This window comes from Oncorhynchus mykiss, chromosome 2 (genome assembly GCF_013265735.2).
Source record: "Oncorhynchus mykiss isolate Arlee chromosome 2, USDA_OmykA_1.1, whole genome shotgun sequence".
Taxonomy (NCBI): Eukaryota; Metazoa; Chordata; class Actinopteri; order Salmoniformes; family Salmonidae; genus Oncorhynchus; species Oncorhynchus mykiss.
Window position 1 is genome coordinate 100,459,705 of NC_048566.1, and position 25,761 is coordinate 100,485,465.

General features: G+C 47.6%; 1 protein-coding gene across 3 annotated transcripts in view; it reads right to left on the reverse strand.

The window, feature by feature from the left end:
• Window positions 1–1,840: 1,840 nt before the first annotated feature.
• LOC110502607 (anoctamin-5) overlaps window positions 1,841–25,761 on the reverse strand; it is an 82,008-nt gene continuing 58,087 nt past the window's right edge. For 2 of the 3 annotated variants that reach the window (XM_036961035.1, XM_036961036.1), the window contains 17 exons: window positions 25,476–25,637; window positions 25,117–25,230; window positions 22,998–23,113; window positions 21,833–21,967; window positions 20,242–20,347; window positions 20,041–20,101; window positions 16,180–16,331; window positions 12,773–12,847; window positions 11,056–11,284; window positions 9,549–9,724; window positions 9,122–9,219; window positions 8,708–8,838; window positions 7,985–8,190; window positions 6,522–6,718; window positions 5,801–5,906; window positions 5,184–5,303; window positions 1,841–5,009 (listed from right to left, as the gene is read on the reverse strand). In XM_036961035.1, the coding sequence (XP_036816930.1) occupies window positions 4,902–5,009; window positions 5,184–5,303; window positions 5,801–5,906; window positions 6,522–6,718; window positions 7,985–8,190; window positions 8,708–8,838; window positions 9,122–9,219; window positions 9,549–9,724; window positions 11,056–11,284; window positions 12,773–12,847; window positions 16,180–16,331; window positions 20,041–20,101; window positions 20,242–20,347; window positions 21,833–21,967; window positions 22,998–23,113; window positions 25,117–25,230; window positions 25,476–25,637 (2,292 nt within the window). In that variant the 3' untranslated portion in view covers window positions 1,841–4,901. Of the gene's footprint in view, window positions 5,010–5,183; window positions 5,304–5,800; window positions 5,907–6,254; window positions 6,381–6,521; window positions 6,719–7,984; window positions 8,191–8,707; window positions 8,839–9,121; window positions 9,220–9,548; window positions 9,725–11,055; window positions 11,285–12,772; window positions 12,848–16,179; window positions 16,332–20,040; window positions 20,102–20,241; window positions 20,348–21,832; window positions 21,968–22,997; window positions 23,114–25,116; window positions 25,231–25,475; window positions 25,638–25,761 lie in introns of those variants that run through there. The other variant, XM_036961037.1, reaches the window with a different exon arrangement.

Below are 25,761 nucleotides of genomic sequence, written 5' to 3' on the forward strand. Positions count from 1 at the left end.
CAGAAGAGGACTGGCCACCCCTCATAGCCTGGTTCCTCTCTAGGTTTCTTCCTAGGTTCTGGCCTTTCTAGGGAGTTTTTCCTAGCCACCGTGCTTCTACACCTGCATTGCTTGCTGTTTGGGGTTTTAGGCTGGGTTTCTGTACAGCACTTTGAGATATCAGCTGATGTAAGAAGGGCTTTATAAATACATTTGATTTGATTTATATGTACAATATCTTGAATACATACAAGTTATGAAACATTTTTTTTTTTTATAATTTGAATTTGGTATTTTATTCTCTTAACAAGGCCATACAGTCCAACACAGTGACAAATATTTAGCGTTACATGGGAAGTGTATCAAAATACATAAATAAAAAAATACCTAAAAAAAAAAAAGAATTAAAAAAAAAATTATACAAAAAAAGTAAAAGGGAGATTATGAGAGGAAAAAACAAAATTATGAAAATTTAATTTTTGAAACAGAGGGAACATAGAGAGTGGTGATACCTGAAGTGCCATGTATTAATTTCATAGAGCCCACAGCATAGAAAGGCACATTTGAACAGTCAAATGTTGGCTACTGGTGTTTACACGTCATCTGATATTGTAAACACATTTGCGTTTATTTTCTATTCTACCAAACATACAATAGAAGATTGTTCAGCCTGAGACGGAGGCACAGCCAGCTATCTTAAAGAGAAAAGTCGAATGAAATGACTCCCATATGCATAAAAACAGGTAGATTTGAAAACATCCTGACTTCAATGATAAAAACTCAAACATTTCACCATTAATTGACATGTCTTCTCTTCAAACAGTCCAAACATAAATAATAAACATGAAATTAAAAGTGGGAGCCATTTTATGTCCATTTTTTAATATATTTTTTTATATATCTCTTAAAACATCTACAGTACAACCATTGTTTCATATATTGATAAGATAAATAATAATAAATAAAATAATATCACATGGTCCCCGGTTAGCCCGAGTCCCCGGGTCTGTTTGTGGTGTCTTGAAAACTCCATTGTTGTCATTTTCACCGGAGTTGTCAAGACAACACAAACACATCTATGACTCAGGCTAGCTCCCTGCCACCAGCCACTGATGGTAATAATACATTAAGACTGACATGTTTATGTCTGGGTGGAGCTGGTTCATTATCCAACTCCATTTAGTGTTATTGTCACGCAGCAGAAACACATCTGGGATAGAGTCATTTATAAGTGCTTTGTGCAACAACAACAAAAACAATTAAATAATGTTTATCTTTCCTTCTTATCACGGACATAGAACTAAACAAATCCAATCAGACATGATGAAAGGCTAAATGATGGAAGAAGGGAGGGAGGGATGGAGACAGGGAGAGATGGAAAGATGGAGACAGGGAGGGATGGAAAGATGGAGACAGGGAGAGATGGAGACAGGGAGAGATGGAGACATGGAGACAGGGAGAGATGGAGACAGGGAGAGATGGAGAGATGGAGACAGGGAGAGATGGAGACAGGGAGACAGGGAGAGATGGAGACATGGAGACAGGGAGAGATGGAGACATGGAGACAGGGAGAGATGGAGACAGAGGGAGATGGAGACATGGAGACAGGGAGAGATGGAGACAGGGAGAGATGGAGACAGGGAGAGATGGAGACAGGGAGAGATGGAGACATGGAGACAGGGAGAGATGGAGACATGGAGACAGGGAGAGATGGAGACATGGAGACAGGGAGAGATGGAGACAGGGAGAGATGGAGACATGGAGACAGGGAGAGATGGAGAGATGGAGACATGGAGACAGGGAGAGATGGAGACAGGGAGAGATGGAGAGATGGAGACAGGGAGAGATGGAGACAGGGAGGGACGGAGACAGGGAGGGACGGAGACAGGGAGGGATGGAGACAGGTAGGGATGGAGACAGGGAGGGATGGAGACAGGGAGAGATGGAGACAGGGAGAGATGGAGACAGGGAGAGATGGAGGAAGATGACAAGCCCCAGTAGCTGAGAACAACCTAAGCGTTCACTAGCTCTTAACAAGTAGGTAAACAAAGGCACATTAAAAAGGGACTGATTTCCCTTTCTTTTCTCTCTCTCTCCCCCCTCTCTTATTCTCTCTCTTCTCTCGACCCTCTCTTCTCCAGGAACACACACAGTTGAGGATTTGGGGAGGAAAGAATAATGTTTATCTTTCCTTCAGTCGACAAACAGGCACCAGCTGCCACCCTCTCCTCTCCCTCTGCCTCTGCCTCTGCCTCCTCCTCCTCCTCTCCTCTCCTCTCCTCTCCTCTCCTCTCCTCTCCTCTCCTCTCCTCTCCTCTCCTCTCCTCTCCTCTCCTCTCCTCTCCTCTCCTCTCCCCTCCCCTCCTCTCCTCTGAAATGAGTGCCTACAGTAAGTACAACAGGCCTTGACAGGACAAAGCATCACAGTAGACAGGCTGTGTCAGATCCTGTGATCTAAAGCAACCCACAACAGTATCCTAGAAAACATTGTTATATACTGTAAAAACAAAAATCCACATCTGGCACTGAAATCTACTATGCTACAACAAACATATTACATTTTTAAACATCTGATACTTGGCTTAGTTTAGACAGTAGCTAAGTTGGCTAGTTGGCTATTTGGATAAGATCTCTGTGGACAACACCGAGGTGTAAAAAGCGAGTGTAATTTAACAAAAGCAATAATCTATGACTTCAGTCGACAAAACAATGCACCCCATTGCTGGAACCAATTGCAAAATACACTTCAATTGGACACACAGCTTGGGTCATTTAAAAATATTGATTGGGGAAGTGTTAGCTGAGGAATGTGGCTGTTTTTTTCAGGATGGTTTGTTGTACTTGTATTTTAGTTAGTTTTGATTTGTCTATGTATTTCACAGGCTTCCCTGTGAAATAAACCCTGGTCTCAATGGTGACTCCCTGTTTAAATAGAAAAAAAAATAAAAAATAAAAAGTGACATGGATTAAAAAAAATTTGGCATTCAAAACCTCTGACAAGATTGTTTTCATGCAACATCCTCTGCTTGTTTTGTAGCAACTAATACCAAAGGGGAAACCTGACCTCGATCCTTGACATAGGCTTTATTGCATATTTGTTGAATTATGAACATTTTTTAAAGAAAGATTTAACATATAAGAACACAAAAGATAAATAAATAAAAAACGACTAAAAAAGACAACCTTTACACAAAAAGAGATTGCAGACAGAGCGCAGTATAACTGCAATCTTTTTCCATAAAGGGAAATCTAACAAACTATAGCCTCTTTACTCAGTTAACAATTAATTTGTAAAATATTAAGGCATTTTTTGTCTTTGGTTGCTTGTAATAGTGGCACTTATCAACATAACATAACTTATCAACATAAACAGGGTAGTGTGTAGCGGGCTAAGCGCTAGTCATTAACACAGTGTGTAGCGGGCTAAGCGCTAGTCATTAACACAGTGTGTAGCGGGCTAAGCGCTAGTCATTAACACAGTGTGTAGCGGGCTAAGCGCTAGCCATTAACACAGTGTGTAGTGGGCTAAGCGCTAGTCATTAACACAGTGTGTAGCGGGCTAAGCGCTAGTCATTAACACAGTGTGTAGCGGGCTAAGCGCTAGTCATTAACACAGTGTGTAGCGGGTTAAGCGCTAGCCATTAACACAGTGTGTAGTGGGCTAAGCGCTAGTCATTAACACAGTGTGTAGCGGGCTAAGCGCTAGTCATTAACACAGTGTGTAGCGGGCTAAGCGCTAGTCATTAACACAGTGCGTAGCGGGCTAAGCGCTAGTCATTAACACAGTGTGTGGCGGGCTAAGCGCTAGTCATTAACACAGTGTGTAGCGGGCTAAGCGCTAGTCATTAACACAGTGTGTAGCGGGCTAAGCGCTAGTCATTAACACAGTGTGTAGTTTGCTAAGCGCTAGTCATTAACACAGTGTTTAGTGAGCTAAGCGCTAGACATTAACACAGTGTGTAGCGGGCTAAGCGCTAGTCATTAACACAGTGTGTAGCGGGCTAAGCGCTAGTCATTAACACAGTGTGTAGCGGGCTAAGCGCTAGTCATTAACACAGTGTGTAGCGGGCTAAGCGCTAGTCATTAACACAGTGTGTAGCGGGTTAAGCGCTAGCCATTAACACAGTGTGTAGTGGGCTAAGCGCTAGTCATTAACACAGTGTGTAGCGGGCTAAGCGCTAGTCATTAACACAGTGTGTAGCGGGCTAAGCGCTAGTCATTAACACAGTGTGTAGCGGGCTAAGCGCTAGTCATTAACAGTGTTTAGTGATTTTGTGAATGACCAGCAGAGTATAACCACTTTTTTTCAGAGTAAAATCACAAAAATAGACAGTGAACAGAGAGAAAGAAAGAGAAAGAGAGAGACATTTAAAATATAAACTGAACGTACGGTAAGAGTATAATAACTAGCAGCAGCCATGTTTCCCTGCTTCCCCCATGCTGTTAGAATAGATGTAGTGGTGGGCGGGTGGTTGATTGAAGAGAAGATCTGATATCAATAGACCATACATGGACGGACCTGAAGACATACTTGAATGTAGTATCTTCATGTATTTGATGATGATGATGATGATGGATTGTATTAGGTACTCTATTTCTGTGAGGATTGCTCTCCACTCCACCAGCAGACTGAGCCCTTTGTATTACAGACTACCTCTCAGGGTAGTTTTATAGAGAATCTCCTTAAGACCAGCCCAGGCCCCAGCCCAACCTGAACCAGGGTCCTGTTCATCAGGCACCAAACGGAACAAAACAGATTCAAACAGGGACTAACTACCTGGATTTGTCCAATGGAAAAAAAAGAAGAAAAAAAAAAACTAATTTAAATTTCCTGTTGAAAAACATTTTAAAACGTTTTCCGTGGTGTGACCTAATGAACACGAGCCAAAATCAAACGAGTGGGCGGAGGGCGAGGACGGGTGCTAGAGACACTCGGACAGCACCACGTGCCGGGATATGTCGGGGTAGATCATAGGGGTGCAGCAGCAGTCATCGCTCCTCTGGCTCAGCTGGATCTTCAGCTTCTCCACCTGAAGGGTAAAGGAACAAAGACCCAGAAAAACACGAGATTAATATATCTGTTTTTTTTTATTATGTGTTTTGAATGTGTGTGTGTGAGAGTTGTATCAGCTTACCTGGTTTTAAATAAAGGCAAATAAATATATGTGTTATTATGTTGAATGTTTTTATGCGGGGAAAAACACCTCGTAGTTGTGCAGGTACTCCTGGATGAGGTAGCGTTCTCGTTTAATCCTGGCCTTCACCTCGGAGGGAACGTCAGGAATCATCCACGCCACGAAGAACTTCACCATAAACGCCACATGCTGAAAAGAGACGAGAGGAGGAAACCAATCAATCGGGGAAGAGGAAGTGATGAAACAGGAACTTAAAAAGGTCAGTACAGCACCAACACGGATTGTAACCTCTGCACCTTTAAAATAACGTCTTGTGGGATTAGATACAAATCCAGAAATAGGCAGAGCGACATAGATCTGCTACATCACTAAAAATCCAGCAACTCCTATTTACTAAGTAAAAATACAGATCTGTTTTCTATCCACACTGTAAATATAGACCTGTAAATGTAGATTAAAAATGGTCATGATCAGGGATAGATGTCAATGCTGAAGGAATTGAAGTATTCCAATGAAGTGACTAGATCTGGTTGAAATGACTGGTGGTTCTATAGAAATAGAATGTATAGATCGGGCCTCCCCATTCAAGAGTTCACCAGCCAAATTTGCCAGGGTCAGAGGTTCCAAGTTATTTTCTATAGGTTGTATTTCTATGGCTGGTTGCAGTAGGGAAGCTACATTCTTACCTCCATGATAATGATGAAGGCCAGTTTGGCAGCCAGGATGTGCCAGAACTGCATGGTGTGAGAGTACTCCTTCTCATGGCCCGATGGGTAGCGGTAGTCACGGTACCTGGAGAACACAGGAAGTAGTAGAGGAGTGGTTATACACTGAAACACACAGAGACTCTGGGTAGCGGTAGTCACGGTACCTGGAGAACACAGGAAGTAGTGGAGGAGTGGTTATACACTGAAACACACACACACTCTGGGTAGCGGTAGTCACGGTACCTGGAGAACACAGGAAGTAGTAGAGGAGTGGTTATACACTGAAACACACACACACTCTGGGTAGCGGTAGTCACGGTACCTGTAGAACACAGGAAGTAGTAGAGGAGTGGTTATACACTGAAACACACACACACTCTGGGTAGCGGTAGTCACGGTACCTGGAGAACACAGGAAGTAGTGGAGGAGTGGTTATACACTGAAACACACAGAGACTCTGGGTAGCGGTAGTCACGGTACCTGGAGAACACAGGAAGTAGTGGAGGAGTGGTTATACACTGAAACACACACACACTCTGGGTAGCGGTAGTCACGGTACCTGTAGAACACAGGAAGTAGTAGAGGAGTGGTTATACACTGAAACACACACACACTCTGGGTCGGTACACATTAAATGTATTCTAACTCACAGACAGACAGACAGACAGACAGACAGACACACACACACACACACCCCTACCTGCAGGTGGTGATGACAGAGCTGTTGAACCATCCAGGGCTCTCTCCGTCATCAGGCCGGTTGTCCTCAGAGAACCCAGAGATGTTGAACACGGACAGGCTATTGTTGATGTAGCCCTTCATAGAGAGATCGTTGCTGTAGGCATACATGTACACCAGCCGAGGAATCATGTCTGATGTGAAGGCTACGATGAACGCCTGTGAGAAAACAGGGAGGTTATTTGTTTATAGATAGACATAGGAGTTGTGACCATGGGACTTGGTAAGACAGTACCAACAGATCTGGGACCAAGCTAGCACTCGTTGATTACGTGTAAACTTCCAGTAACTTTTCCAGAAATCCCAGATGTACAATTCCAGGAATAAGGAGGGAATAAAAGGGAAATCCCTAAAATGTCTCTCCTCTCCTTGTCTCTCCTCTCCTCTCCTCGTCTCCTCTCCTCTCCTCGTCTCCCCTCCCCTCCCCTCTCTTCTCTTCTCCTCCCCTCGTCTCTCCTATCCTCCCCTCGTCTCTCCTATCCTTTCCTCGTCTCCCCTCTCCTCCCCTCTCCTCTCTTCTCCTCCCCTCCCCTCTCCTCTCTTCTCCTCGTCTCTCCTCTCCTCTCCTCCCCTCGTCTCTCCTCTCCTCCCCTCGTCTCTCCTCTCCTCCCCTCGTCTCTCTTTTCCTCTCCTCCCCTCGTCTTTCCTCTCCTCTCCTCTCCTCTCCTCTCCTCTCCTCTCCTCGTCTCCCCTCTCCTCTCCTCTCCTCGTCTCCCCTCTCTTCTCCTCCCCTGCCCTCCCCTCTCCTCTCCTCCCCTCGTCTCTCCTATCCTTTCCTCGTATCTCCTCTCCTCGTCTCTCCTCTCCTCGTCTCCCCTCGTCTTTCCTCTCCTCCCTTCCCCTCTCCTCGTCTCCCATCCCCTCCCCTGCCCTCCCCTCTCTTCTCCTCCCCTCGTCTCTCCTCTCCTCGTCTCCCCTCTCCTCCCCTCTCCTCTCCTCGTCTTTCCTCTCCTCTCCTCTCCTCCCCTCGTCTCTCCTCTCCTCGTCTCTCCTCTCCTCGTCTCCCCTCTCCTCTCCTCGTCTCTCCCCTCCCCTCCCCCCTCTCCTCTCCTCGTCTCTCCCCTCCCCTCTCTCCTATCCTTTCCTCGTCTCTCCTCTCCTCTCCTCCCCTCTCCTCTCCTCGTCTCCCCTCGTCTTTCCTCTCCTCTCCTCTCTTCTCCTTCCCTCTCTTCTCCTCCCCTCGTCTCTCCTCTCCTCTCCTCGTCTCCCCTCTCCTCCCCTCGTCTCCCCTCTCCTCCCCTCGTCTCTCCTCTCCTCGCCTCTCCTCGTCTCTCCTCTCCTCCCCTCGTCTCTCCTCTCCTCCCCTCGTCTCTCCTCTCCTCCCCTCGTCTCTCCTCTCCTCCCCTCGTCTCTCCTCTCCTCCCTTCTCCCCCCCTCCCCTCCTCTCTCCTCGTCTCTCCTCCCCTCTCCAACAGCCATACTCACGTTGGTGACGACAGACAGGACGGCCACCCCGTTGAGTATTTCCTGCCAGGCACCGATGCTGTGGGCTTTAGATGCTACGGGCCGGCGGAACTGGGTGGTGAACTTCCAGGCGTCCACTCTGACTTCTATGATGTTGTTCAACAGCGCCAGCAGGGGGGCCAGAGGGAAGGAGGCCACGAACAGAGTGATGAAACCAAACTGGATCACTGTGGAGGAGAGGAGTGGAGAGGGGTGGAGAGGAGAGGGGATGGGAAAGTGGAGAGGAGAGGGGAGGGATGGAGAGGGGAGGGGAAAATGGAGAAGAAAGGAGAGAAAGTGGAGAGAAGAAGAGAGAGACTATGATGGTAAATTAGATGGAAACAGCACCCTCTGCAGGAGAGCAGGAAGTAATGCAATGGGTATCTATATGAACGTCTTTGTGGACAGACTACGTAACATAAATGGGTATCGAGCATCTGACCAAATTAAGATTTTATTTCTGGGTTAACAGAGAGATTATATATTTCTATAGAGAGTTCGATTCTTTCTCAATTTGTCAACCCATCTTCTATCCTCACCTCTTTCTTAATAAAACACATTGGAAGGACAAATCTGTGATTCCTCCCTTCAGACCTCTTCAAATATGTTTTTTTTAGGAAAGAGTCGAGGAAAGTGAGACAGGACGATTCATTGAGAAAGCGCCTCCAGGTATTGGTCTGCGTGTCCCTGGCTAAAAAAACTCACCCATCTCCAGGTACTCATAGAAGAGTCCCAGATGTCCAAAGTTCTGCAGGTCGTGGTCCTGCTCCCAGCGACTGTAGCGACTCTCTGGGTGGCTGCGGGCTTTACGGCTCCCCCATCGGTTCATCACCCACCTGGAGGTCCAGTTCAGACACAAAGGGGTCAGAGGTTCTGCATTTCACATTTGTGACAAAATTGTCGAGAAAGTTAAAAAAAGGCCTTTCGGCGTAAGTTAAAAATCATGCAAATTCAGGTTTTAACACAAATCTTTAATTGACATCAATGCATGATTTAAGCTAAAGTCAGAGGTAAGTTATTTTTAATTAATTTAAGTCAGAGCACACGCATCTTTTAAATTAGGAGAACACGTTTACTGACCTTTAGGTAATAGTGACAATGTCAGAATGAACAACTTACGGAACCAGAGCCTCCTGGACGTTACCCCACACCTGTTTCCCTGACATCACTATGACCAGCTGAGTGGTCAGCTCAATCAGACAGCCACCTGGGTCACACTGCCCAGAGAAACAGAAGGTCAAGTAGAAGTTTTCATCTTAACGTCATTTCATCTTAACGTCATTTCATCTTAACATCATTTCATCTCACTCACGTCGTATTAGTAATGAGACATTATTCTTTTTTTGTTCTGGTTGGAACCAGGACATTTGACCAGATAAAGTCCAAAACAGGAAGTAGTTTTATTTATTTTAATGCCGTTTTAATCTCGTCGTTACTGGTTGTAACCCGAGAGTAGTTTGTTATAGTCCGGTGACAGGACATCAGCCCTCTGGACTGTGATGAGATTGTGATGTCAGACAGGGAAGTAGCTGGGTAGGCATTATACCTCCTCGTTCCTCAGCTTGCTCCAGCCGAACATGTAGATGTAGTCTCCGGGATGGCCGACGAACTTCCCCTTGAAGAAGGCCACGTAGAAACAGGAAGAGTAGTAGTTGACGAACTGGAACAGAAACATCTTCACAGTCAGCTTGTTCTCGTACTCCAGGTGAGTCTTGGGGATCTCTGAATGGGGGAAAAAAAAGCAAACATTCACAACAAGGAGAGTCTACAATAAGGAATTGATTAATTAGCTCGTTAGTCATTATGTTCAATAATAGATCTGCATTGATTCACTAAAGCAAATGCTGCAAAATGCTTTTAAAAAACAATGTACGACGTCACTCACGATGTCACGGTCAGATTGCAAACGGGTTGTAATTTAAAAAACAATGTACGACGTAACTCACGATGTCACGGTCAGATTGCAAACGGGTTGTAATTTAAAAAACAATGTACGACGTCACTCACGATGTCACGGTCAGATTGCAAACGGGTTGTAATTTAAAAAACAATGTACGACGTAACTCACGATGTCACGGTCAGATTGCAAACGGGTTGTAATTTAAAAAACAATGTACGACGTAACTCACGATGTCACGGTCAGATTGCAAACGGGTTGTAATTTAAAAAACAATGTACGACGTAACTCACGATGTCAAGGTCAGATTGCAAACGGGTTGTAATTTAAAAAACAATGTACGACGTAACTCACGATGTCACGGTCAGATTGTAAACGGGTTGTAATTTAAAAAACAATGTACGACGTAACTCACGATGTCACGGTCAGATTGCAAACGGGTTGTAATTTAAAAAACAATGTACGACGTAACTCACGATGTCACGGTCAGATTGCAAACGGGTTGTAATTTAAAAAACAATGTACGACGTAACTCACGATGTCAAGGTCAGATTGCAAACGGGTTGTAATTTAAAAAACAATGTACGACATAACTCACGATGTCACGGTCAGATTGCAAACGGGTTGTAATTTAAAAAACAATGTACGACGTAACTCACGATGTCACGGTCAGATTGCAAACGGGTTGTAATTTAAAAAACAATGTACGACGTAACTCACGATGTCACGGTCAGATTGAAAACGGGTTGTAATTTAAAAAACAATGTACGACGTAACTCACGATGTCACGGTCAGATTGAAAACGGGTTGTAATTTAAAAAACAATGTACGACGTAACTTATGATGTCACGGTCAGATTGCAAACGGGTTGTAATTTAAAAAAACATTTTGTTATTGTCTCTTTAGCAACACCAGAAATAAGTTATTTATCTAGTTATAATCTGACCAAAACAATCCCCCTGTTATCTGTCCCTCTATCTTACCCATGTCAGTGATCCGGCTGGTAACTCTCTATCTTACCCATGTCAGTGATCCAGATGGCCACTATCTTACCCATGTCAGTGATCCAGATGGCCACTATCTTACCCATGTCAGTGATCCGGCTGGCCACTCTCTATCTTACCCATGTCAGTGATCCAGATGGCCACTATCTTACCCATGTCAGTGATCCAGATGGCCACTCTCTCATACATCAGATTGAGGATCATGATGATGACGAAGTTGATGCAGGAAGCGGTGACGGAGGTGGCGAGCTGCGGGGTGATGAGGGAGCCCACCATGTGGATGTTATTGGTGGGGCTGTCCTTCATGATGCTAGCGAACGCAGCGTACACCGCCAAACGGTAGGCTATCACCCCGATGATACACGCTATGATCAGGGAGATCTGAGGGACAGGAGGGGTGGTAGAGAGGAGACAGGAGACAGAGGGAGGAGCGAGGAGAGAGGAGACAGGAGAAAGAGGGAGGAACGAGGAGGGAGGACAGGAATCTGTCAAGGTTGTGGTCACTTTCGTTTCAATGCAGTCAATTCAGGAAGTCAACTGATATTTATTTACTGAATTGAATAGGAACTGACCCCAACCCTGACTGTATATACAAATATAACAAAAATACTGATACATTACAAATACATATGTTCACAGACACTGACAAATCACCACCAACAACACACTTCAAAACACAACAGTGTGGTGCAAACTCATTAAAAATCTAATCCCGAGAGAGGAGAAGGGATAGGGAGGAGACAGGAGAAGGGAGGAGAGAGGAGACAGGAGAGGGGAGGAGAGAGGAGACAGGAGAAGGGATAGAGAGGAGACAGGAGAAGGGAGGAGAGAGGAGACAGGAGAAGGGAGGAGAGAGGAGACAGGAGAAGGGATAGAGAGGAGACAGGAGAAGGGATAGAGAGGAGACAGGAGGGGAGAGGAGAGAGGAGACAGGAGGGGGGAGGAGAGAGGAGACAGGAGAGGGAGGAGAGAGGAGACAGGAGAAGGGAGGAGAGAGGAGACAGGACAAGGGAGGAGAGAGGAGACAGGACAAGGGGGGAGAGAGGAGACAGGACAAGGGAGGAGAGAGGAGACAGGACAAGGGAGGAGAGAGGAGACAGGAGAAGGGATAGAGAGGAGACAGGAGAGGGAGGAGAGAGGAGACAGGAGAAGGGAGGAGAGAGGAGACAGGAGAAGGGATGAGAGGGAGGAGACAGGAGAGGGGAGGAGAGAGGAGACAGGAGAGGGGAGGAGAGAGGAGACAGGAGAAGGGAGGAGAGAGTAGACAGGAGAAGGGAGGAGAGAGGAGACAGGAGAAGGGAGGAGAGAGGAGACAGGAGAAGGGAGGAGAGAGGAGACAGGAGAAGGGAGGAGAGAGGAGACAGGAGAAGGGAGGAGAGAGGAGACAGTAGAGGGAAGAGAGAGGAGACAGGAGAAGGGAGTGGGAGGAGACAGGAGAAGGAGTGAGAAGGAGGAGGGAAGAGTCAGTAGAAGAGAGTGGGAGGAGACAGGAGAAGGAGTGAGAAGGAGGAGGGAGGAGTCAGGAGAAGGAGTGAGAGGAGACAGGAGAAGGAGTGAGAGGAGACAGGAGAAGGGCGTGGGAGGAGACAGGAGAAGGAGTGGGAGGAGTCAGTAGAAGGGAGTGGGAGGAGACAGAAGGAGTGAGAAGGAGGAGGAAGGAGTCAGTAGAAGTGAGTGGGAGGAGACAGGAGAAGGAGTGAGAAGGAGGAGGAGGGAGGAGTCAGTAGAAGGAGTGAGAAGGAGGAGGGAGGAGTCAGGAGAAGGAGTGGGAGGAGTCAGTAGAAGAGAGTGGGAGGAGACAGGAGAAGGAGTGAGAAGGAGGAGGGAGGAGTTAAGATGCAGAGTAAACCATCATGAATAAAAGCTCACCCAAAATATGACGGTGGCTCCAGACAGGAATGTACGAGCACACTGGGATGTTACGGGTAAGTATGGCTCCATCTCCTACAACACCGGACAACAACATGCACAGTCAGTCAGCATGGTTACAGCTGTTAGTCTCCAGACCACCAGGGGGCAGTACCAACCAACACATAGCAGCTTGTTGTCATCATCTCAAACTACTGACCTGGGCCCAGAACAGTCCACGGACCACTGCAGCAGTTTCCTGGTGAATCCAGGCTTTTATTAGCCTGGGCCCAGATCAGTTTGTGCTCATAGTCAACATCTATGGTTTTAGTCATTGTTGGTACCATGACTATAACAATTGGCTATACAGCAGAAAAACTGATCTGGGACCAGACTCTAAAATCACCAACCACTAAGGTTGTGTTGCTGTTTTAGCATTGTTAATTCATTACAGTTAAGTCCCATGATGCATCAGGTAAAATGATGCAGTCAGCATCAGATATCTTCCATCCAGACATGAGCAATCAACACAAGCCAGGCCTGCCAAATCCCTCCACATCCCTTCACACTGGCATTCCTCTTCCCTCTGTGCCAGTCTTACCCACAGCACCACGGTGGCCCAACACAGGAGCATTTTGCCCACTTGTTCAGCTGCTGTCCTGTCAAGGACCAACTCCATCTCCTATAGTACAATTACAGACAGGTGGGGTGAGGACGTGGAGGGTGGGGAGGATGTGGAGGAGGTGGAGGGTGAGGAGGGTGAGGAGGTCGAGGGTGAGGAGGTGGAGGGTGGGGAGGATGTGGAGGAGGTGGAGGGTGAGGTGGAGGGTGAGGAGGTGGAGGGTGGGGAGGATGTGGAGGAGGTGGAGGGTGAGGAGGTGGAGGGTGGGGAGGATGTGGAGGAGGTGGAGGTGGAGGGTTAGGAGGTGAAGTGTGAGTAGGTGGAGGGTGTGGAGGATGTGGAGGGTGAGGAGGTGGAGGGTGGGGAGGATGTGGAGGAGGTGGAGGGTGAGGAGGTGGAGGGTGGGGAGGATGTGGAGGAGGTGGAGGGTTAGGAGGTGAAGTGTGAGTAGGTGGAGGGTGTGGAGGATGTGGAGGGTGAGGAGGTGGAGGGTGAAGAGGTGGAGGGTGGGGAGGATGTGGAGGGTGAGGAGGTGGAGGGTTAGGAGGTGAAGTGTGAGTAGGTGGAGGGTGTGGAGGATGTGGAGGGTGAGGAGGTGGAGGGTTAGGTGAAGTGTGAGTAGGTGTAGGGTGTGGAGGATGTGGAGGGTGAGGAGGTGAGGGTGAGAAGGTGGAGGGTGTGGAGGTGGAGGGTGAGGAGGTGGAGGGTGTGGAGGTGGAGGGTGTGGAGGTGGAGGGTGAGGAGGTGGAGGGTGTGGAGGTGGAGGGTGTGGAGGTGGAGGGTGAGGAGGAGGTGGAGGGTGAGGAGGGTGTGGAGGGTGAGGAGGTGGAGGGTGAGGAGGTGGAGGGTGAGGAGGAGGTGGAGGGTGAGGAGGGTGTGGAGGTGGAGGGTGTGGAGGTGGAGGGTGTGGAGGTGCAGGGTGAGGAGGTGGAGGGTGTGGAGGTGGAGGGTGTGGAGGTGCAGGGTGAGGAGGTGGAGGGTGTGGAGGTGGAGGGTGTGGAGGTGCAGGGTGAGGAGGTGGAGGGTGTGGAAGTGGAGGGTGAGGAGGTGGAGGGTGAGGAGGTGGAGGGTGTGGAGGTGGAGGGTGTGGAGGTGCAGGGTGAGGAGGTGGAGGGTGAGGAGGTGGAGGGTGAGGAGGAGGTGGAGGGAGAGGAGGGTGTGGAGGTGGAGGGTGAGGAGGTGCAGGGTGAGGAGGTCGAGGGTGTGGAGGTGCAGGGTGAGGAGGTGGAGGGTGTGGAGGTGCAGGGTGAGGAGGTGGAGGGTGTGGAGGTGCAGGGTGAGGAGGTGGAGGGTGTGGAGGTGCAGGGTGAGGAGGTGGAGGGTGTGGAGGTGCAGGGTGAGGAGGTGGAGGGTGTGGAGGTGCAGGGTGAGGAGGTGGAGGGTGTGGAGGTGGAGGGTGTGGAGGTGCAGGGTGAGGAGGTGGAGGGTGTGGAGGTGGAGGGTGAGGAGGTGGAGGGTGAGGAGGTGGAGGGTGAGGAGGTGGAGGGTGTGGAGGTGCAGGGTGAGGAGGTGGAGGGTGAGGAGGTGGAGGGTGAGGAGGAGGTGGAGGGAGAGGAGGGTGTGGAGGTGGAGGGTGAGGAGGTGGAGGGTGTGGAGGTGCAGGGTGAGGAGGTGGAGGGTGTGGAGGTGCAGGGTGAGGAGGTGGAGGGTGTGGAGGTGCAGGGTGAGGAGGTGGAGGTGTGGAGGTGCAGGGTGAGGAGGTGGAGGGTGTGGAGGTGGAGGGTGTGGAGGTGCAGGGTGAGGAGGTGGAGGGTGTGGAGGTGGAGGGTGAGGAGGTGGAGGGTGAGGAGGTGGAGGGTGTGGAGGTGGAGGGTGTGGAGGTGCAGGGTGAGGAGGTGGAGGGTGAGGAGGTGGAGGGTGAGGAGGGTGTGGAGGTGGAGGGTGTGGAGGTGCAGGGTGAGGAGGTGGAGGGTGTGGAGGTGCAGGGTCAGGGCCCAGGAACAAACCCCTCTCATTAGGAATGAGTTGCTAGATCCAGACATAAAGGATTGCCTGTGGAATACTTCCAATACAGGCTGGGCACCGGTAGGTGGACCACACTTCAATCAGACATATCAATCAATATCATACAGTACGCCACCGTGGCACAGGAATGTTGCGTTTATAAACTATGGAAACTGGGCTACAATTTACTATGAAAATGTATAACTGAATATTATTATCATGGAACATCATGTCGCTGGCCACAACCTTGCAAAAAATAAATAAATCTGCAAAGACACACTTTAATTTTCTAAGCAGTGTTATATATAAACCTAGAAGGCAACACTAGTTTTCTAAGCAGTGTTATATATAAACCTAGAAGGCAACACTAGTTTTCTAAGCAGTGTTATATATAAACCTAGAAGGCAACACTAGTTTTCTAAGCAGTGTTATATATAAACCTAGAAGGCAACACAAGCACCTATGTGATGCGGTTGAGTCGATAGGCTGGTACACTTGTACTCTGGCCCTAACCCCTAACCATAACCCTTAACCATTACCCCTAACCCCTAACCTCTAACCATAACCCCTAACCATAACCCCTAACCCCTAACCATAACCCCTAACCCCTAACCCCTAACCATAACCCCTAACCATAACCCCTAACCCCTAACCATAACCCCTAACCCCTAACCATAACCCCTAACCACTAACCCCTAACCATAACTCCTAACCCCTAACCATAACTCCTAACCCCTAACCATAACCCCTAACCCCTAACCCCTAACCATAACCCCTAACCACAACCCCTAACCATAACCCCTAACCCCTAACCATTTCCCCTAACCCCGTGTTATAATGCAGGTAAGAGACAGAAAAACACCTGTGTGACGCGGTTTAGTCTGCGGGAGGTACACTTGGTCTCGTATTCTGGTCGAAGCTGAAGCTGTTGCTGCTCTTCTTCAAAGTCCACCAGGTCCCACTCGTACTCCAGCCGGGCCTGCCGACGCTTCCAGAACTCCAGGAACAGAGTCACTGCAGGAGGACAGGATGATGAGACAGAGTTAGGCCAAAAGGAGACTCGTACTCCAGACGGGCCTGCCGATGCTTCCAGAACTCCAGGAACAGAGTCACTGCAGGAGGACAGGATGAGGAGACAGAGTTAGGCCAAAAGGAGACTCGTACTCCAGACGGGCCTGCCGACGCTTCCAGAACTCCAGGAACAGAGTCACTACAGGAGGACAGGATGAGGAGACAGGAGTAAGGGAAGGCAGGAACAGAGTTAAGAGGTGAGGGAAGGCAGGAACAGAGTTAAGAGGGAAGGGAAGGAAAGGCAGGAACAGAGTTAAGAGGTAAGGGAAGGGAAGGCAGGAACAGAGTTAAGGAGTAAGGGAAGGCAAGAACAGAGTTAAGAGGTAAGGGAAGGCAGGAACAGAGTTAAGAGGTAAGGGAAGGCAGGAACAGAGTTAAGATGTAAGGGAAGGGAAGGCAGGAACAGAGTTAAGAGGGAAGGGAAGGCAGGAACAGAGTTAAGGAGTAAGGGAAGGCAGGAACAGAGTTAAGGAGTAAGGGAAGGCAGGAACAGAGTTAAGAAGTAAGGGAAGGCAGGAACAGAGTTAAGAGGTAAGGGAAGGCAGGAACAGAGTTAAGATGTAAGGGAAGGGAAGGCAGGAACAGAGTTAAGAGGGAAGGGAAGGCAGGAACAGAGTTAAGGAGTAAGGGAAGGCAGGAACAGAGTTAAGGAGTAAGGGAAGGGAAGGCAGGAACAGAGTTAAGGAGTAAGGGAAGGCAGGAACAGAGTTAAGGAGTAAGGGAAGGCAGGAACAGAGTTAAGAGGGAAGGGAAGGGAAGGCAGGAACAGAGTTAAGATGTAAGGGAAGGGAAGGCAGGAACAGAGTTAAGAGGGAAGGGAAGGCAGGAACAGAGTTAAGGAGTAAGGGAAGGCAGGAACAGAGTTAAGAGGGAAGGGAAGGCAGGAACAGAGTTAAGAGGGAAGGGAAGGCAGGAACAGAGTTAAGGAGTAAGGGAAGGGAAGGCAGGAACAGAGTTAAGGAGTAAGGGAAGGGAAGGCAGGAACAGAGTTAAGAGGGAAGGGAAGGCAGGAACAGAGTTAAGGAGTAAGGGAAGGCAGGAACAGAGTTAAGGAGTAAGGGAAGGCAGGAACAGAGTTAAGAGGTAAGGGAAGGCAGGAACAGAGTTAAGGAGTAAGGGAAGGCAGGAACAGAGTTAAGAGGTAAGGGAAGGCAGGAACAGAGTTAAGAGGGAAGGGAAGGCAGGAACAGAGTTAAGAGGGAAGGGAAGGCAGGAACAGAGTTAAGGAGTAAGGGAAGGCAGGAACAGAGTTAAGGAGTAAGGGAAGGGAAGGCAGGAACAGAGTTAAGGAGTAAGGGAAGGCAGGAACAGAGTTAAGGAGTAAGGGAAGGCAGGAACAGAGTTAAGAGGGAAGGGAAGGGAAGGCAGGAACAGAGTTAAGATGTAAGGGAAGGGAAGGCAGGAGCAGAGTTAAGATGTAAGGGAAGGCAGGAACAGAGTTAAGAGGGAAGGGAAGGCAGGAACAGAGTTAAGATGTAAGGGAAGGCAGGAACAGAGTTAAGGAGTAAAGGAAGGCAGGAACAGAGTTAAGATGTAAGGGAAGGGAAGGCAGGAACAAAGTTAAGAGGGAAGGGAAGGCAGGAACAGAGTTAAGGAGTAAGGGAAGGCAGGAACAGAGTTAAGATGTAAGGGAAGGGAAGGCAGGAACAAAGTTAAGAGGGAAGGGAAGGCAGGAACAGAGTTAAGGAGTAAGGGAAGGCAGGAACAGAGTTAAGAGGGAAGGGAAGGCAGGAACAGAGTTAAGAGGGAAGGGAAGGCAGGAACAGAGTTAAGGAGTAAGGGAAGGGAAGGCAGGAACAGAGTTAAGGAGTAAGGGAAGGGAAGGCAGGAACAGAGTTAAGAGGGAAGGGAAGGCAGGAACAGAGTTAAGGAGTAAGGGAAGGGAAGGCAGGAACAGAGTTAAGGAGTAAGGGAAGGGAAGGCAGGAACAGAGTTAAGGAGTAAGGGAAGGGAAGGCAGGAACAGAGTTAAGAGGTAAGGGAAGGCAGGAACAGAGTTAAGAGGGAAGGGAAGGCAGGAACAGAGTTAAGGATTAAGGGAAGGCAGGAACAGACTTAAGGAGTAAGGGAAGGCAGGAACAGAGTTAAGAGGTAAGGGAAGGCAGGAACAGAGTTAAGAGGGAAGGGAAGGAAAGGCAGGAACAGAGTTAAGGAGTAAGGGAAGGCAGGAACAGAGTTAAGGAGTAAGGGAAGCAGGAACAGAGTTAAGGAGTAGCCCTTTCCTGCAGTCAATGACCAAAAGCGCCCTCTTTGTCCTTTTTAGTAATTTCATAATTAATAACGTTGTTTTTTACGACGAAAACTCAGTGTAATATTGGGATGCAGACTCAAAATTGAATACACTTCGACGCTATATCTGACATGATACATGCATCTTCTTTTGTTAAGCCCATAACCATGTGTGTGAAGAGTATACTCTCGTTTCAAAGTAGATTTGTTTAAGACTACCAAGAATTGGCTCAGCTTATCCCATGGTCATTGGCTCGCCTTCCCCAAGGCAAAAATTTGGACTATATTAGCTACGCGGATGCCCTTTTCATTCTAGGTTTAGGGCCTCGTGTTGAAGCTCATAGAGACCCCCAGCTGATGTACAGAACAATCTTAAAAGCATCATGAAAACCTCAAACACAATCAATTCCATTTGAATTGGTGATAATCAGTTTTTAAAAAAATGTTTTAACCTAAGTTGCTTACCACTTTTTCCTCGTGGTTTCTTCCTTCACAGACTCCATGAAAATGTTGACCCCCTTTTTCCTTTAATACTTTAAATTAATTTTGTATATTTGTTTTCCTCGAAACAAGGGTGGCTCAACTAACCCTTTGGCTCACCTTACCCCCCCCCTGTCCCTTATAGCATTGAGTAGCTGTCACTCATCCCTTCAGTGTCCACTATATTCAGCAGGAATTCACATTATGGAGTTTTCATAGCGATAGCGATCTGATGTTATAAATTACAAAAAAAAGGTATAAAGTTATACCACAACAATACTTGAAGATAACGCCTGTTTTCCAGTTGTATAGAGACTGGCAGCTTCCTTTAGGTGGAGCTCAGGACTAAGCCTGCATCTTTTTACACTTAATATTCACTAAGACTGTCACTTAATATTCACTGAGACTGTCACTTAATATTCACAGAGACTGTCACTTAATATTCACAGAGACTGTCACTTAATATTCACTGAGACTGTCACTTAATATTCACAGAGACTGTCACTTAATATTCACTGAGACTGTAACTTAATATTCACAGAGACTGTCACTTAATATTCACAGAGACTGTCACTTAATATTCACAGAGACTGTCACTTAATATTCACAGACTGTCACTTAATATTCACAGAGACTGACACTTAATATTCACAGAGACTGTCACTTAATATTCACAGAGACTGTCACTTAATATTCACAGAGACTGTCACTTAATATTCACAGAGACTGTCACTTAATATTCACAGAGACTGTCACTTAATATTCACTGAGACTGTCACTTAATATTCACTGAGACTGTCACTTAATATTCACAGAGACTGTCACTTAATATTCACAGAGACTGTCACTTAATATTCACTGAGACTGTCACTTAATATTCACAGAGACTGTCACTTAATATTCACTGAGACTGTCACTTAATATTCACTGAGACTGTCACTTACCCCAAATCCCCATGAATATGGCAAAGAACACCGTCCCCACGTTGTCAAACATATGTGATTGCTGATGGAAGAAAAAAACAAGAGCACGTTCATTGACTTGACCTGAAGTTCTGGTCATAAAATGAACATATCACAACAGTGTCTGTCTGTGTACAGTATCATAATCTGCACGTTGCAATTATAAAAGCCTGGACTTCTTACCCAGGAGGAGTTACACGTTGAGTTGAGTTTCCAGTAGCCACATTTCTTATCACACAGTGGACACATGATGATGTTGCCTCCAATCTCCTCACTACATATTTCTTTACTGAAACAAGATGTTATTTTATTTTTAAAAAACATGATATTCTCATAACAAACTGCAAAACATTTTTTCCAGGAAACATATATGAACATGTTGAGGGACGGATTCCTGGACACGGAATCCCAGACATACAGTAGATTCTCCATTCAGTATGCCTCTCAGTCCAGCCAACAGCTTCACTGTGTCTGGGAAACCAGCCTTTCGGTCCAGCCAACGGCTTAACTGTGTCTGGGAAACCAGCCTTTCAGTCCAGCCAACGGCTTAACTGTGTCTGGGAAACCAGCCTTTCAGTCCAGCCAACGGCTTAACTGTGTCTGGGAAACCAGCCTTTCGGTCCAGCCAACGGCTTAACTGTGTCTGGGAAACCAGCCTTTCGGTCCAGCCAACGGCTTAACTGTGTCTGGGAAACCAGCCTTTCAGTCCAGCCAACAGCTTAACTGTGTCTGGGAAACCAGCCTTTCAGTCCAGCCAACAGCTTAACTGTGTCTGGGAAACCAGCCTTTCAGTCCAGCCAACAGCTTAACTGTGTCTGGGAAACCAGCCTTTCGGTCCAGCCAACAGCTTAACTGTGTCTGGGAAACCAGCCTTTCGGTCCAGCCAACGGCTTAACTGTGTCTGGGAAACCAGCCTTTCAGTCCAGCCAACAGCTTCACTGTGTCTGGGAAACCAGCCTTTCAGTCCAACCAATATCTGGGAAACCAGCCTTTCAGTCCAGCCAACGGCTTAACTGTGTCTGGGAAACCAGCCTTTCGGTCCAGCCAACAGCTTCACTGTGTCTGGGAAACCAGCCTTTCAGTCCAACCAATATCTGGGAAACCAGCCTTTCAGTCCAGCCAACGGCTTAACTGTGTCTGGGAAACCAGCCTTTCGGTCCAGCCAACGGCTTAACTGTGTCTGGGAAACCAGCCTTTCGGTCCAGCCAACGGCTTAACTGTGTCTGGGAAACCAGCCTTTCAGTCCAGCCAACAGCTTCACTGTGTCTGGGAAACCAGCCTTTCAGTCCAACCAATATCTGGGAAACCGGCCTTTCAGTCCAGACAACGGCTAAATTAACCTGTGTCCGATTTTTAGGCTGGGGGGGTACGGGATAGTGCCTAGGATTTTTAGGCGGTGGGGGCGTACGGGATAGTGCCTAGGATTTTTAGGCTGGGGGGGGGGGGGGGGGTACTGGATAGTGCCTAGGATTTTTAGGCTGGGGGGGGGGGGGGGTACTGGATAGTGCCTAGGATTTTTAGGCTGGGGGGGTATGGGATAGTGCCTAGGATTTTTAGGCTGGGGGGGTATGGGATAGTGCCTAGGATTTTTAGGCTGGGGGGGTATGGGATAGTGCCTAGGATTTTTAGGCAGGGGGGGAGGTACAGCATAGTGCCTAGGATTTTTAGGCTGGCGGGGGTACAGGATATGGGATAGTGCCTAGGATTTTTAGGCTGTGAGTTAGGGGGTTGGGGATAGTGCCTAGGGGTTGAATTGGGATTCAGGGGCCCTCACCTCCAGACGTTGTCATCGAAGGTGAACAATCCATAGAGAAAACAGATCAGGCCGACTACCGCAGCGAAGAACAGCATCTCAGTGTAGAAACCCAGCCAGGCAAAGTAGATCCCAATCTTCTCCCCGTAATACTTCCTGTTATGGGAAATATAACCAATCAAACATCTTCTCCCCGTAATACTTCCTGTTATGGGGAAATACAATACAACCAATCAAACATCTTCTCCCCGTAATACTTCCTGTTATGGGAAATACATCACAACCAATTAAACATCTTCTCCCCGTAATAGTTCCTGTTATGGGAAATACAACACAACCAATCAAACATCTTCTCCCCGTAATACTTCCTGTTATGGGAAATACATCACAACCAATCAAACATCTTCTCCCCGTAATACTTCCTGTAATGGGAAAAACAACACAACCAATCAAACATCTTCTCCCCGTAATATTTCCTGTTATGAGAAATATAACCAATCAAACATCTTCTCCCCGTAATACTTCCTGTTATGGGAAATACAACACAACCAATCAAACATCTTCTCCCCGTAATACTTCCTGTTATGGGGAAATACAACACAACCAATCAAACATCTTCTCCCCGTAATACTTCCTGTTATGAGAAATATAACCAATCAAACATCTTCTCCTCGTAATACTTCCTGTTATGGGGAAATACAACACAACCAATCAAACATCTTCTCCCCGTAATACTTCCTGTTATGAGAAATATAACCAATCAAACATCTTCTCCCCGTAATAGTTCCTGTTATGGGAAATACAACACAACCAATCAAACATCTTCTCCCCGTAATACTTCCTGTTATGGGAAATACATCACAACCAATCAAACATCTTCTCCCCGTAATACTTCCTGTTATGGGGAAATACAACACAACCAATCAAACATCAACAAGTCTGTTTAGTGTCTAGAAAAAAAGAGGACCACGTGGAGACTTGATTCAAACAAACACAGATAAATGACCCGTGCACTGCGCAGTTCACATTGAAAGGGGATATCTGCTTGACCTGAAATCCTTGGAGTTAACAGGCAATGTGAGATCCGCAAACATTAGAGACACTGGCTTAAAAGTACAGTATATCAATGTGCACAGGCTGTTAATCTGAGTTGGAATGAATGTCTGGCTTGTTGTTGTGTTCTCACCGTATCAAGTTGAGGGGCTGCTCTTTGAAGAAACTGAAAAACTGGGCCCAGTGTTTGTAGAGGTTGAATCTCTCACTCTCACTGTTGGAGTCCCTGGATGGTTTCCAGTATCGAGACTTTATACATACAGAGGGAGACAGACCGTTTATCATGTCATGGTCCTACTGTTCATCCTTATTCATAATATGGTTGCAAAATTCAGATAAACGCCCCCCCCCAAAAGAAAATGTATTCGTTTTTTTCTCTCCAGAAAATCCCAGTTGAAAGATTCCCAGAATCAAGAGGCAAATAAGCAGGGAATCTGGAATCCTCTCGCCAGGATTTCTGGAAAACCTGGGGATTCTGGGAAATTTACCCGGAATTGTGCAACCTTATGCCTGTTTTTATTTTTTATTTAACCTTTATTTAACTAGGCAAATCAGTTAAAAAAAATATTCTTATTTTCAATGACGGCCTATCAGGGAACAGTGGGTTAACTGCCTTGTTCAGGGGGCAGAACGAAAGATGTTTCACCTTGTCAGCTCGGGGATTCGATCTTGATGAAGTCCAACGCTCTAACCACTAGGCTACCTGCCATCCCTCCACTCTAACCACTAGGCTACCTGCCATCCCTCCACTCTAACCACTAGGCTACCTGCCATCCCTCCACTCTAACCACTACGCTACCTGCCACCCCTCCACTCTAACCACTAGTCTACCTGCCACCCCTACACTCTAACCACTAGACTACCTGCCGTCCCTCCATTCTAACCACTAGACTACCCTGCCGTCCCTCCACTCTAACCACTAGACTACCTGCCCCCCCTCCACTCTAACCACTAGGCTACCTGCCGCCCCTCCACTCTAACCACTAGGCTACCTGCCGCCCCTCCACTCTAACCACTAGGCTACCTGCCGCCCCTCCACTCTAACCACTAGACTACCTGCCGCCCCTCCACTCTAACCACTAGGCTACCCTGCCGCCCCTCCACTCTAATCACTAGGCTACCTGCCGCCCCTCCACTCTAACCACTAGGCTACCTGCCGCCCCTCCACTCTAACCACTACGCTACCTGCCTCCCCTCCACTCTAACCACTAGGCTACCTGCCGCCCCTCCACTCTAACCACTAGGCTACCTGCCGCCCCTCCACTCTAACCACTAGACTACCTGCCGCCCCTCCACTCTAACCACTAGGATACCTGCCGCCCCTCCACTCTAACCACTAGGCTACCTGCCATCCCTCCACTCTAACCACTACGCTACCTGCCTCCCCTCCACTCTAACCACTAGGCTACCTGCCGCCCCTCCACTCTAACCACTAGGCTACCTGCCATCCCTCCACTCTAACCACTAGGATACCTGCCGCCCCTCCACTCTAACCACTAGGCTACCTGCCATCCCTCCACTCTAACCACTACGCTACCTGCCTCCCCTCCACTCTAACCACTAGGTTACGCTGCCGCCCCTCCACTCTAACCACTAGGCTACCTGCCATCCCTCCACTCTAACCACTAGTCTACCCTGCCGCCCCTTCACTCTAACCACTAGGCGACCTGCCGCCCCTCCACTCTAACCACTAGTCTACCCTGCCGCCCCTCCACTCTAACCACTAGGCTACCTGCCGCCCCTCCACTCTAACCACTAGGCTACCTGCCGCGCCCCTCCACTCTAACCACTAGGCTACCTGCCGCCCCTCCACTCTAACCACTAGACTACCTCCCGCCCCACAATGTGGAATGTCTCATTCCAAAAGGGGATGATAATAGGGTTCATTTTGATAAAGATACCCCCTTTTTTTGGGGGGGGGGGGGGGGGGGATTACTATATGAACGACTAAATGACTATATGAACGACAGCTAAAATGACATCACAACCACTTTTCCCTACTAGGAGAGAAGGTCACTTTCAGAGTTTTTTGGGGGGGTCAATTCCATTTCAAATCCAGTCATTTCAGAAAGGAAATCAAATTCCAATTCCACATTTTTTTCTCATTGAAAAAGCAAAGACTAAAAATTGTAATTGTAATTTCAGTGTACGTCCTAAATTGTAATTGTAATTTCAGTGTACGTCCTAAATTGACAGGAATTTAAAACGGAATTGACCCCAACCCTGGTCACTGTTGGACAGTAGCCTCTTACATCATGTAGTGGGAAGGCAGACCCGTAGGTGCCGTTGTTGAGCAGGCGCTTGATGCCCTTCTTGTCCTCTCTGTCCGTCTTGTGGTAGGGACAACGGGCTAAGATGTAGTACACCTGGAGGGAGGAGAGAGAGAGAAATACATACATAGAGATTCACACTTCTACTAATAGAGGACTGTCTATTCTACAAGCCGCTATACTGCCATGACTACATTCCAAATTAATTCACAAAGCCATTTTTACATCGACGGTTGCTTCACAGCCAGGAAGAAACCGTGAAGAGAGAAGTCAGAAGAGAAGTCAATTCTTCTCCTTTGATTCTCTTGTACAAAAAAAAACCTTTACGTTGGCCTACTTACTATCCTGTTGCGGACGGAAGGAGGGAAGAACGTCTCCTTGTCATCGATGAGGAAGAAGTCAATCTTTCCCTTGTTGAAAGGTGAGGTGAAATAGTCAGGTTCAGGATTCATAACGTGGTCCGGTAGACGGAAAGGAGTGAACAGCCAGTCCATGGGAATGTCCTGGATGAAAAAACAATACTTTACTTTACAAAATAGTCTGTTTTGTGACGTCATGCCAACACCTTGTCACCACAAACATGTTTCCGGATGACAACAATGTAGTTGGCATGAACACAAACAGATC